At 48.5% G+C, this 12856-nt stretch overlaps 1 protein-coding gene across 1 annotated transcript; it reads left to right on the top strand.

The window, feature by feature from the left end:
• Positions 1-1957: 1957 nt before the first annotated feature.
• NPW (neuropeptide W) lies at positions 1958-6389 on the top strand. The gene is made up of 2 exons (XM_033167939.1): positions 1958-2635; positions 6068-6389. The coding sequence occupies exons 1-2, from the start codon at positions 2076-2078 to the stop codon at positions 6081-6083; spliced, it is 576 nt and encodes a 191-aa protein (XP_033023830.1). The 5' UTR covers positions 1958-2075; the 3' UTR covers positions 6084-6389.
• The last annotated feature ends 6467 nt before the right edge of the window (positions 6390-12856 follow it).

Below are 12856 nucleotides of genomic sequence, written 5' to 3'. Positions count from 1 at the left end.
TCACGGTCGGAGGCAGCAATGCTTCTGAATGCCAGTTGCTGGAAACCACAAGAAAGGAGAGGGCTCTTGCGCTCTGGTCTGGCTTGTGGGCTTCCCAATGGGGCATCTGTTTGACCACTGTGAGAACAGGATGCTAGACTAGATGGGCCATTGGCCTGATCCAGCATTCTTATGACCCGAATGGTTGAGAGGGTCAGAGCATCTTCACTACATAGATAGGCTAACATTTAGGGGTTTTTAGTTCTGAGAAATTACAGAGCATTTATTAATTGGGTGGAACAGCAGGTGGGGCTGAATGTGGCCCTGTGGGCTCCCCGTCTGGCCCTTAGAACTCTCCCAGGCTACACCCCTCAATTGCTTTGTTTATCAGGCAAAGATTTGGACAAGAAGACCCTTGTGGTCCCTTCCAACTCTACTATTCTATGATTCTAATACTGAGGAGCAAAGGGAAATGTGGGAGCTGGGAAAGGAAAATCTCTGTGGCTTCTGCTAGCATCATTTCTCAGCAGAAAGATGAGAGGGAACACAGCTCCATGGAACAAACTCCGAAGCTCGTTTTAGATCTCACTCAGGGCTCATTTTGCTTTGAATCACTGCAATTTATCCCCGTTTCCCCAATTCCTCCGGGGCAAGAGCAAAGGCAGACTTGTGCTGAGCACCCTCTCCCTCTCTCTCTCTCACACACACACACACACAAACACACACACACACACACACACACCACAAACTGGGCCAAGATGGATCTTGGGCATGGATGGTCTTCTTAACAGATGTTCACTTATCTTATTTCTCCCCCTGTTTCCCTTAGTGAAGCTGGTGAGCCCACAAGTGCATTCACCCTCCTCCCCATTGTGGGGGACTCATCAACATGGGGCAGGGTGTGTGTTTGTGAGAGAGAGAGAGTGTGGTGATATCACCCCTTTAGGATTGGTTTATGGGAATGGGTTAGCACCTCAGAAATAATGAGCTTCCATACAGCTATCTTCCATTAAGGCTTCCAGGCCGGTGTCACAAGGTAATTGAGTGGAAGAGGTGAATGCCCATGGTCTAAGTTCCCATAAAACCTGGATTGGCAGGAGTTCTCAGCAGCCAGCTAATCCGAGGTCAGTGTCTATTTGGGCTTTTGACAGCATCTTCTTCTGTTGCTCAGCCTACTGAGATTTAAGTGTAAGCGTTGATGTTCATTAGCTGGATAAATTAGCGTTGGTTGTTTTCTTACCTTTTGAGCTATTTTAATCTGTGTAATTATTTGGAGTTTTTCCTCCCTTGTAGAGTTTTGTTTTAGTAAAGTCTGTGTATGATTTTATGAAATTTGGTCTGGTAATTGTTCCTGAACCCTTTCATTTTGACCACGCTTTTCGGAGCAAGGGCCATCCACCACACAGAGAGGGAGATGATGTGACCAAGGCCAATTCCTGTTTCTGCTCCAAAGTTGCAACAACCTCCCATCCCGTGAGCCTCCTGCTCTTTGCAGAAAGCGAAGCCACATTTAAATTTGTTATTCCCCTGATAAATCCCCTCCTTACCTCCCCCCAGCTCTATAAGCTCTACCGGGAGTTTGCATCCAGCTATCTAAGCATGCTGCAAATATTCCTCCTCGGGAGGGAGGGCCCCAGACGTCCCTTGCTGCTGAGAGTTCCAAGTCATGATGTTTAGGAGCTTGGGCTGACGACAGGCAGAAATCCAACTGATCCATCATCCTTTCTTGGCACAGCTGCAGTGACGGAGACTCTTGTGTCAGTTGAATGTCTGCCTATGGAGTTGTGGCAGAGAGGGTGGTACCTCCCCTGGGGGTGGAGAGGGTGGGATGAGGATGCAGACTCCAGCTTGATCATGGATGTCAGCTGGGGAAAGGGTGGAGCCAGATGGAGGGGGTTCTCCCTCCACCCACCCACCCCCTCGCCTGCAGTTATATACAAGTTGTAGAAGCAGCAGAGAGAAAGAGAGAGAGAGAGAGAGATACCATCTCCACCTTTGACTCACAAAGGACTAGCATCATCTCTTTGAAGCAAATAAGGCAGCTGCAACCCTGCTCCTGAGCCCACCTGAACTGGGTCTGAACTTCACCTGTGCTCATGGTTTTATGGCCAGTCTCCCGCAGGCCCCTATGGAAAGCCCTGGGCTTCCTGGGCTTGATCCTGCTGGTGGCCCCAGCAGGCGCCTGGTACAAGCATGTGGCCAGCCCCAGGTACCACACCGTGGGGCGAGCTTCGGGGCTTTTGATGGGAGTCAGGCGCTCCCCTTACCTGTGGCGCCGGCAGGCAGCAGAGGGCTCTCGGGATAGCCTGGAGGCTGCCCCCACCCTGCCTGTAAGCAGGGCCACTCAGTGGCTGACACTCCAGCAGGCGGAGGAGGAAGAGGGACCCTGGACCACTCTGGATCTGCAGCCTCACCTGTCCTCCCAGGTGGGTGCCTGGAAAGATGCTGCTTCTGCTGCTGCTGCAGGGGCCATCAAGAGAACGCTCTGGCCTCAGGCCTCACAGAAGAACCATGCCAGGCACCAAGGGAGGATCTGGGCAGCCCTGTGCCCAACAGGATGCCAGGAGGCTCTCTGGCAAAGCCCAGCCATGCACCCGGAGCTCCTGGAAAGGCTGATGTGGAAGACAGGACAGCCCAGCACATCAAAGGAGGCCAGGTAATTGGGCACAGTAAGTCCAGAGTCTTAAGCCTCAGAGGGCATTTAGGATGCAGCACTTGTAAAACAGATGAGCTTCCCCTTGACCCACTTCTAGGGGGTTTCCTGACAAAGTCTTAATATTTATGGACAAGGGTCATGCCTCAGTGGTAGAGCATCTGCTTGGCACGCAGAAGGGCCCCTTTCCTTTAGACAGGGCATTGGAACGTAGAAGGCTGTTTTAGACCAAGTGGGACCACGAATTCATCTAGGTCAGTGTCTGGAGGGAGCTCTCCAGGGAAGAGTCTCACCTAGCCCTGCCTGGAGATGCTGCAGACTGAACCTGGGACCTTCTGCATGCAACGCAGGTGCTCTACCACTGAGCTGCAGTTCTTTCCATCAAGGCAAAGGAAGCTACCTTAAACGGAGTCAGGCTGTTGTTCCACCTAGCTCATTACTGTCTACACTGACTGGCAGCAGCTCTCCAGGGTTTCAGGCATGAGTCTTTCCCATTATTACCTGAAGATGCCGGGGATTGAACCTAGGACCTTCTGCATGAGAAGCAGGTGCTCAGGCACTGAGCTGTGGCTTTTCCCCTTTGAGTTTTCACATTAGACCCTCCTGACAGTGCAGCATGTTTCACAAATTCACCCAGGTGGCTACCTGGAGCAGAGCTTTTAGTGGGCTGGCTCCCATCCTCTGGAATACTCTGTTAGACAGGTGCTCAACTGTTTGGTGTTTCAAATACCTGCTCAAAACCCTTCTGTATACCCAGGCAATTTCAGGATGTTGATATTGGCTATGGCAGGAATGGGCAACCTTTGGCTTCTGGACTCCAGCCCTTATCATCTCATAGACCTTTTGCCATGCTGGCATCTGGAGCTGCTGGGAGTTGGAGTTCAATGACATCTGGAGGGTCACAGTGTCCCCATCCTTAGGCTGTGGGCACCTACTGATCTGCTAGGTTTTTTTTTATCACTGTCCTTTCCTTTGAATGCCTTATTTTAATTTTTATGCATGCTGCTCTGATTGCTTTCTGAATAGGGAGAGGTTTATAAACACAAATGAGCAACAGATAGTGATGGTTGTTCCGGGGGACAAAATTACACTGCTAGGAAAACAACACAGACCCGCCTTGCAGCTTCTTAGAATCACAGAATCATGTGTTGTAAGGGACTCAAAGGGTCATCTAGTCCAGCCCCCTGCAATTCAGGAATTGCAGCTAAAGTATTTGCTGGTCACCCAACCTCTGTTTAAAAACCTCGAAGGAAGAAGAGTCCACCACCTTCCAAGGGAGTCTGTTTCACTTTCGAACAGCTCTTACTGTCGGAAAGTTCTCCCTGGTGTTCAGTTGGAATCTTGTTTCTTGTCATTTGAAGCCATTGGTTCAGGTCCTAGCTTCTGGAGCAGGAGAAAATAGCAAGGGTGCAATCCGGGGATTGCCCAAGTCATCATTTGAGCCAATTGTGTTTTTGGAACAAGAGGTATCAGCAACCAGGGGACTAGCTTCCCTTCCTGGCAGCAAGTCGAGAGAAAAGGGCAGGGCTGCCTGTGCTGCCTCAAAGATGAGAAGCCAGGCTGGGGTTTGTGTGAGGTCATTGAGGAAGTCAGATCCCAAGGAAAAACCTCTCCACTCCCCCAGTTCACTTAGGCCAGTAGTGAGAAAGAAGGCATTTCCCACTAAACGGAAATGACCACGGGCGCCCTTCTCCTGGCTCCACAATGCTGAAGGCGAGAACATTTGTTTTGAATGTCACAGAAGTGTTTGCTGCCCTAGGCTCCTTTGAGCAGGAGGGTGGGATATAAATTTCATTGCGCAAAATGGATGAATGAATAAATAAGTTGGCTATGCCTGCCCTTAGCTCTAGCTCCAGCCGATCTTGGGCTCCACAAATCCCAAATGAGGACTAGCCACCAGTGATAGAGAAGTTTAAGGCTCCTAGCCTAAATACAGAAGGATTAGTCTCCAGACTCTCTGTCTTCTTGTTGCCCTCCTCTTCACATGCCCCAGCTTGTCAATATTGTGCAGCAAGAGGATAACTGTGAGATGAAGAATGTGGAAGCTTTGGAGTTCCACTGAACTCTACAGCAGGCAGAGTGGACCCTTTATACCTATCTATAAAATACCAATTATGGAACATGCTATGTGAAGAGACGCGGGTGGCGCTGTGGTCTAAACCACAGAGCCTAGGGCTTGCTGATCAGAAGGTCGGCTGTTCGAATCCCTGTGACGGGGTGAGCTCCTGTTGCTCGGTCCCTGCTCCTGCCCACCTAGCAGTTTGAAAGCATGTAGTGCAAGTAGATAAATAGGTACCGATCTGGCGGGAAGGTAAACGGCGTTTCTGTGTGCTGCTTTGGTTCGCCAGAAGTGGCTTAGTCATGCTGGCCACATGACCCGGAAGCTGTACGTCAGCTCCCTCGGCCAATAAAGCGAGATGAGCGCCACAACCCTTACCCCAGAGTCATTCATGACTGGACCTAATGGTCAGGGGTCCCTTTACCTTTACTTTTATGTAAAGGGAAGCTGCCTTTCTTTCTTTCTTTCTTTCTTTCTTTCTTTCTTTCTTTCTTTCTTTCTTTCTTTCTTTCTTTCCTTCCTTCCTTCCTTCCTTCCTTCCTTCCTTCTTTCCTTCCTTCCTTCCTTCCTTCCTTCCTTCCTTCCTTCCTTCCTCTTTCGTCCCCCCGCCCTACCACACTGCTTCACTTCTGCACGGACATCACTGGATTTCTCATTACTTGCTAATGCAACTCTGGGCGAGTTACAAAGGGAGGTGGCAATGGGCTCCAGTGCCATGTATTATATTTAAGATTTGCTCTCTTGCATTTTACCTCCATGCCTGACAGCCAACACTTGATGATGCACTCGTCAATTGATGGGAAGATGTGGGTGAACCTGCCCATAAACGCCATCTAATGTGCTGCTGCTGTGTACAGGAAGTGTATTGCAGAGTTTGCCAACCTGGTGCCCTTCAGGTGTTCAGGACTACAACTCCAATTGGCCCCAGTCCACACAGCTGAACGATGCTGGGACGGGTGGGAATCCAAAATATTTGGAGGGCACCAGGTTAGTGAAGGCTGGCCCATGGCACGAGGGTGGAAGTACCAGTAACTGACCTAAGAGCCTCAGGGTTTCAGCCAGGAAGGTATTGATTTTCTCTCCCTTGGACATCATTGCAATGCACACTTCTCCACACACACAGCATAATGAAGCCAGGAAATGAGGTAAGTTACGAAGGAGAAAGGGAGCACAGGACAAAATGTTGCCAAATTTAGCAGCAGCCCCAAGGATCTGATAACATTTAATTCTGCCACCCTGCAAAAAACAAAAACAAAAAAAAACCAGGTAGAAAATTGTCCATTTTGTTGATGTGGAAAACTGAGGCCAAATTGGAAAATGTGAATTGCTTGAGTGTATGCGGCAGAAAACTAAGACTCTCTTTTCCCTCCATTTAGCGACCCTGAGATCTAATCTCTGATGAGATGAGGTACCTTGCTGAAGGAGTTGTCTGAAGGAGGCTGTTGGATGAGCATAGAAACCGATTCAAGTACCCGAGAACGAAATAATTTTAGAGCATCCTTTTGGAACCATGCATAGTCACACATCCCCAACCAAGGGAAGAAGCTGTGAAACCCCTAGTGTCATATAATTGTGTGGATTCTCCATCCGCAGCTATAGGATGCCTGCACTTTCCTGGTTCCTGGGATCGGGACCAGAAGTTTTTTGATTGCCTTTTTCCAACAAGTAGGGGCATGGGTAGGAAGAACCCTGTTGTTGTTGTTGTTTAATTATTTTTATTATTATTATTTTAACCAACTTCATGCTCACATTTTTTGGGGTGGGGAAACAAAAGTGATATATTGTGTTGTTTATAACGGCTTCTTTGCAATATGGTAATATGTATTCGTGTTCTCTCTCCCCATACACCCAGGGATGCTGTACTAATTAAAAACAAGATTTAATGAAATGAACTCCTGTGCTTTCTTGTGTTACAAGGATTAGACAGATTCTTGAGGACAGCAAGATGATTGCTCAATTTAGTAGCGAACTCAAGGGAGTGATTGTCAACAGGATTGGAAGCCAAATGGGGACACTGAGGAAGAAGAAGGGGGGGGGGATCAACAGGCCAAGGGGAACTCTGTAGTTAACAGACGTGAAACAGATATTTTCATGTGTTCTAAAATGAACGAACAAATAAATAAGGAGCCCCCCCCCACAAAAAACCCCATCAAAAAGGACTGAGCATGCCCAGTAGCCATAAAATTTGGGGTGTTAGCTGGAAAAGAAAAATTGGTGTATGTGTGGGAGGGAACACAGTGGAGTATTCTGGAGAAGGGTGTGGCAGATGACTGGTGTAACACTGAACACGGTGCTGTATTTTAACAACGCAAAGTCTTGCAGCATGTTAAAAACCAATGGATTATTTTAGGGCATGAGGGGTTTTTTTGGACTACAGTTTGCCTCATCAGCTACATTGAGGGCTCTCATTAGGAAGGTATGCCTGTATACATGAGAGTAAAGTGGGAGGGTACTAATAGAACCATCTAATTGTAGAGTTGGAAGGGAACCAGAGGGTCATCTAGTCCAACCCCCTGAAATCCAGAAAAAAAATGTGTTACCCATCTATGGTCAATGGATCCAGCTACTGCTTAAATTTTTTTTTTAATCTATCTGCTAACGAACAAACAGACAAATACAAACATAACTAAAAGAAAGCAACCAAAGTATAAAGAATTTAAACCATAAACCATTACAGACTGGAAGAACAAAAGTACAAAGATATGGCACATCTCCAAAGGGATAATAAGGTATTAACTCATACAAAGATTCTCATAACAAGTAGTAAAGATTTATAAAAATAAGAGCAGTGCTTTTTTCTGGGGGGACGCAGGGGTATGCATATTGCTAAACATTACGTGAATCTAAGTTTGGCCTCATTGAGGGGCAGTATTTCAATATGAGCAGGGATATGAGACTACTCCTAAACATTTTTTTAAAGAAAAAAAGCACTGAATAGGAGTATTTTCCAGCTGTGAGTTCCATCATTACTATATTTTGTACTAACTGAAGTGTCCAGACAGTCTTCAAGGGCAGCCCCAGGTAGCACACATTGCATTAAACTATCCTAGAACTACAAAAGAGTGTGGAACTGCGCACAGATCCACTTTTTACCAAGGATGGGGGCATAGTTAAGGCACCAGGAAAAGCTTTCCAGTATCTATTCAGATTATCAGAAGCCAGAGAAACTTGCTACGGAGAGGAGCAGCTGCTCAGAAAGCAGTTCTATTTCTCCCTGGTTGGTGCCTCAGCTGCATGTGAAGTTTTTGGGGATGTGCAGAAATGCTCTTTTCTGAGAACAGGACTCAAATTGGCCTCTATTAATTCCTCCCTCTCTTGTTCACTGTCCCACAGACAGGAATTTGCGAGGTTTGTGGCCTGTTAATGTCTCACATGGGGAAGTGCCTCAGCTGCGGAGCCCTGTCTGGATCTTGGAAGCCCTTGCCCAGAGGGGAGAAGTAGATCATGCAGAAAGGCAGTGGCTCTCAGATGCCAAAGTGTCTTGGGCTGCCAAACCAAGGAAAGCAGGAGACCAGTGGAACACACAACACCTCACCAAAAACACACCTGCTTCAGACAAGTCAGCATTTGCCACACATTATGGGGTGGGGGGGGGGAGGCAGATACAGGCTGTTTGCACAGATTAAAAGGGAACTGTGGTTTTACTGAGGTTGCTAGGAATTGTCACCTTGTGAGGTGCAATGTTCTAAATTTCCCAGGCGCTAGTGTGTTTTGCTTCCGGACACGGGGCCAATTGTGACTGTGCGGAGGTTTCTGGACACCAGGTTGGCGGCTCACATCTCCATCGAGCCAGCTGATTTGTGCACAGCAAAAGAGGCACGTCTTATGATTCTGAGCTGCCACACGAATCATGGACATCTTAGTCCTGGGCATCTTAGTCCTCCATCATCACATCAAGGAAAGGAAGTGCAGGGCTGAATACAGATATATCCGACTGCACTGCAGCCTTTCCACAGGCCACGCAAATGGAAATCACAGACCACAGTTTAAAAACCTCTGCTTAGTTAATACCATTTCCACTGTGTTTCTCCTTCTTCTATACTGGTATGAGTGAATTGTTGTAAGAGCTCCAGTGAGATCAGAGAATTGCAGAATTGTAGCACTGGAAGGGATCCCGGGGGTCATCTAGTCCAGCCCCCTGGCAAATAGACATTCCATTGTTGCAACCTTGGTTTAAGGTGCCATTTGGCTCCTAGCTTATATACCTCAGTTTCTAACACTGTGTGAGGGACAAACTACAGCTCCCAGGATTCTTTGGGGGGAAGGAAGTTAGGTTCCATCTCTGATGGCATCGTCCAGGTAGGGCCAAGAAAGGCCTCTGCCTGAAACCCTGGAGAGCCTCTGCCAGCCAGTGTAGGCAACATTGAGCTAGAGGGACCCATGGCCAGATTCAGCAGAAAGCAGCTTCCTGTGTTCCTTTTTATATTCCACAATTCTAGGGCAGAGCACCTGCTTGGTGCCCAGAAGGTTTCAGGTCTAACCCTCATTATCTTCAGGTGTTGTTGTTGTTCAGTCGTTCAGTCATGTCCGACTCTTCGTGACCCCATGGACCAGAGAGCACGCCAGGCATGCCTATCCTTCACTGCCTCCCACAGTTTGGCAGTGAAGGTAGGGGTGGAAATATCCCCTACCCTACCTTCAGGTAGGGGTGGGAATATCCCCTACCCTACATGAAACCCCGGAGAGCAGCTGCCAGTCAGTGTAGAGGACTATCCTGAGCTAGGCTGAACACATTGACTCAGTCTAAGGGCAGCCTCCCCCCATCATTTGAGTCTGCAAAGCTTCTGGTTCCCATAATGAATGGCACTTGACAGGCTTTAAACGAATCCATTAGGCTCCTGGCGTTTGCCCCCTTGTTTGTGCTGCCATATCTGCCTCTCAAAGGACACTGTTGGGAAGCAGGTCCTGCCTTATCAGGAGGCAGAGATAAAAACACTGCCTTCCGAATAGAGAAGATTGGCTTGGCAGAAGAGGCCAATTCACAAGAGGCTGATGGAAACCAATCTGAGGAGCATAATTGAGGCATTAACATTCTCATCTCCGCTGCCCCTGAGTCAGGAGAGGGTCCTTGACTGTGTCAATTACACAGAGAGAAACGCCAGGATGTTTTAAGTCAGAGGACCTCTCGGTTACCAAAAAGGCACTCAGAAAAGGCACCCAGCTCTTTCGCCTTGATGCAAAGAGTCAGTCTGATTGATACCTTTCCCCGGGAACAGAGGGCAAAATGAGAATGAATGTGGATCTTTAAAGATATTGTTGCTACTGTTTTCGCTGCTCAGGTAGAGTGCTCCTGCCCAAAGCTGTTGTGAACAAGGCAAAATGAGCAACAGTGCTGCTCATCACTGTCCAGGGTCAGGCTTAGGAGGAGGGGAGAAAGAATGAGGTGGGTAATTAACTTAAAACTACCCACCCACCCACAATTGCTGCCCCAACAACTGGCACAAATCTTGAGTGAGCAAAATGTTATTTCTTGTGTTTTCATTGGGTAGCATTTAGAGGGGGTTGAATGAAGAAGTAGGGGCTGGACTAGATGACCCACGGATTCCCTTCCAACTCTACAACTTTACAGTCTTCAGTGTGCTTTTCTGCATTAATTTACATCCTCGGGTTCAATAAGAAGCTTCAGTGGCGCTACTGTGTCTGGCCAACTGCCCACATTCAGCATCTGCGTAAGAAGACACAAAATCATTCAACCTTATTTCAACAGTGGTCAACTTTCTTCAAAATGAGCTTGTTTCCATTGCATAAATACTGCTATTATGGGCCAGCATGGTCCCCTGCCTCAGGATCTTTGCCCTTGCAAAGCTATCACAACTCACAAAACCAAGCTTAAAGTCGCATTTTGGTTTTCTTTCTCTCACACACAAGCTGAAGCTGAACTGTGGAACTCAAAACAGATTGGAGGACCCCAAAGGCTTGAGTTTTCTTCTCTTTCTTTACCATTCGGTGAACATGGGGCACTTGGGAACAGTGGCTGGAACTTCTCAGAAGGGCATCCACAGCAAAGCTAGTAGTGCCACTTGCTGGCGACTCTTTGGAAATGCACCTGGGGAATATTGCCACTGTCTTTCCCTTATTCATGTCCTCTTAACTCCTGGAGTGAGGGACTACAGGGGAATATGCAAATCTAGGATGCACCTGAGCTTATTGGAACACTGGATCCTTCATTTCTCTTTTTCGCTCCTCAGCAGAATTGCCTTGTTTCCAGTTATGGTCAGCCACAAAGGAGTATAGTGGAAGCAGCCTTGCATCAAGTCAGAACCTTGGTCGGTCTAGCTCAGTATTACCTGCTCAGGCTGGCAGGGGCTTCCAGGGTTTCAGGGAGGAGTCTCCCCCAGTCCTACTGTGATGGCCTGGGACTTGGGCTTGGACTCAGAACCAGAGGAGTCTCAGTCTGCACCAGATCCTCTGCCTCAGACATCATCTGAACCAAGTCTGGGGCGGGGCCTGATCCTGAAAAGCCCCAGTCTGCACAGGTTCCCCTGCAACAAGCACCAGCTGGGCCGAGTCAGAGGCCTGAGCCTATCCTGGCTCCAGATGCGGGGAATACCTCACTGACAGCTGCTCCACTACCGGCTGGGTCAGGAGAGGCTGAGGCAGCCCCTGGGTCCGGGTCCAGTAACCCACCAGCGTCTCCCGAGCTGCAGAGACTCAGGTCTGAGAGGAGGAGAGACCTGAGTACTCGCAGGAGGAGTGCTCACCTTTGGGCGAGACAGGGTGGTGAGTCGTTGGGGGGTCGGGGCTGGCCATTACCTCGTCAGAGATAAAAGGCTGTCGGACCCCCGCCCCAGGTTGTGGAAGCAACATTGCTGTTTGCCAGATTCTGCCTGTGATCCTGTTCCTGACATTGCCTGGTTTCCTGCTCTGTATCCTGCCTTGGCTTTGCTGGATTGACTCCTTGATGACTCTTTGGACTCTGGACCGGACCTGGACCTCGCTTCTTGGACTGCCCTTGGGACCAGCACACCTACCTAGGGATGCTGGGGATTGGACCTGGTATCTTCTGCATGCAAAGCATTTACTCTGCCTGTGAGCTGCAATAAATCTTAAGCTGGGGAAGAGGCAGCCCACCTCCCTTTTTCTTAGCCCCCACTCCCGAATCTGGTATTCAGTGCTTTGGAACCTGGAGCAGTGGAAGCTTCTCCACTGGGACTAGTGCAGCCCTGTCCCACCAACCTCACTCTGCCCTCAGCCGGCTCACAGCTGCCTGCCTTCTTTCTTGTAACCAGTCCAGCGGGTTGGCCTGCTTGTCAGCTTCCTTCCCCTCTGCACTCTCAGTGTTCCCCTTGCACAACTCAACAGGCGGGAGGATGAGGACCAAACTAGAATTAGACATGCTGTGCCTCTTATTGGCTCTGGCCTCACCTAGTGTTGGGCTCCCTGTCTTCTGCCCCATCAGTCTCAATGGGGACCAGCCACCACTGGCCTGCAGGTTCTGTTTTTCTATTGTGGCTCATCATAGAAATGGTTTTAGTTGTCCGCTGTGAAGGCATCCTTCCCTAAATACGTCCGTCATTGCCATATCTCGCTAAGATATTAATACCAGCCTTTCCCAACTGGTGGCCCTCCAGATGTTTTGGAACATTTGCTGCTCTCTAGAAGGTCATTTAACTCTCACCATCCCCTGTGGATCTCTGGGCTTTTGTCCTGAGTTCCAGCCCTGGCTGTACTACAGATTCTGTTGGAACAGGAGCCCCCCAACCACAAACATCTAGGTCTAGGAGGAAGGGTGGTGGTATACATTGTGATTTCAAAATTTGCACAGCAGATGGCAGTGCAAAGTCAGCTTTGCTATTCAGCAAAGATATTAAAGGTGGATGATACTTTCAAAAAATATGTCTATTTTTTCCAGGTTGGGGGTGGGACATATTCCTAAATTCTGATGACTTCTCGAATTATTTATTACATTTCTCCTCCGCTTTTCCTCCAATGAGTTCAGAGTGGCCTCTATCACTCTCACCTCCACACTCTAAACCTCACAACAACCCTGTGATGCAGCTGAGACTGAGAGATGCCAAAACGATCAAAGGGGAAACCTATGAGGGAAGGTTGCAATGTTTGAGGACTTTCAGTTTAAAGAAGAAAAGGGCAGGTAAGGGAGAACATGACAAGAGGTGTATCAGATTAAGCATGGATTCTACCATTCACTAACAGACTCTGGTACC

This window comes from Lacerta agilis, chromosome 13, assembly GCF_009819535.1.
Source record: "Lacerta agilis isolate rLacAgi1 chromosome 13, rLacAgi1.pri, whole genome shotgun sequence".
NCBI classification, from domain to species: domain Eukaryota; kingdom Metazoa; phylum Chordata; class Lepidosauria; order Squamata; family Lacertidae; genus Lacerta; species Lacerta agilis.
Note: the sequence above shows the minus strand (reverse complement) of the source record. Positions and strands in the feature narration are given on the sequence as shown.

Bases quoted from the DNA above. Each gene is read 5' to 3' on its own strand.
- NPW (XM_033167939.1), top strand. From the start codon at position 2,076: ATGGTTTTATGGCCAGTCTCCCGCAGGCCCCTATGGAAAGCCCTGGGC.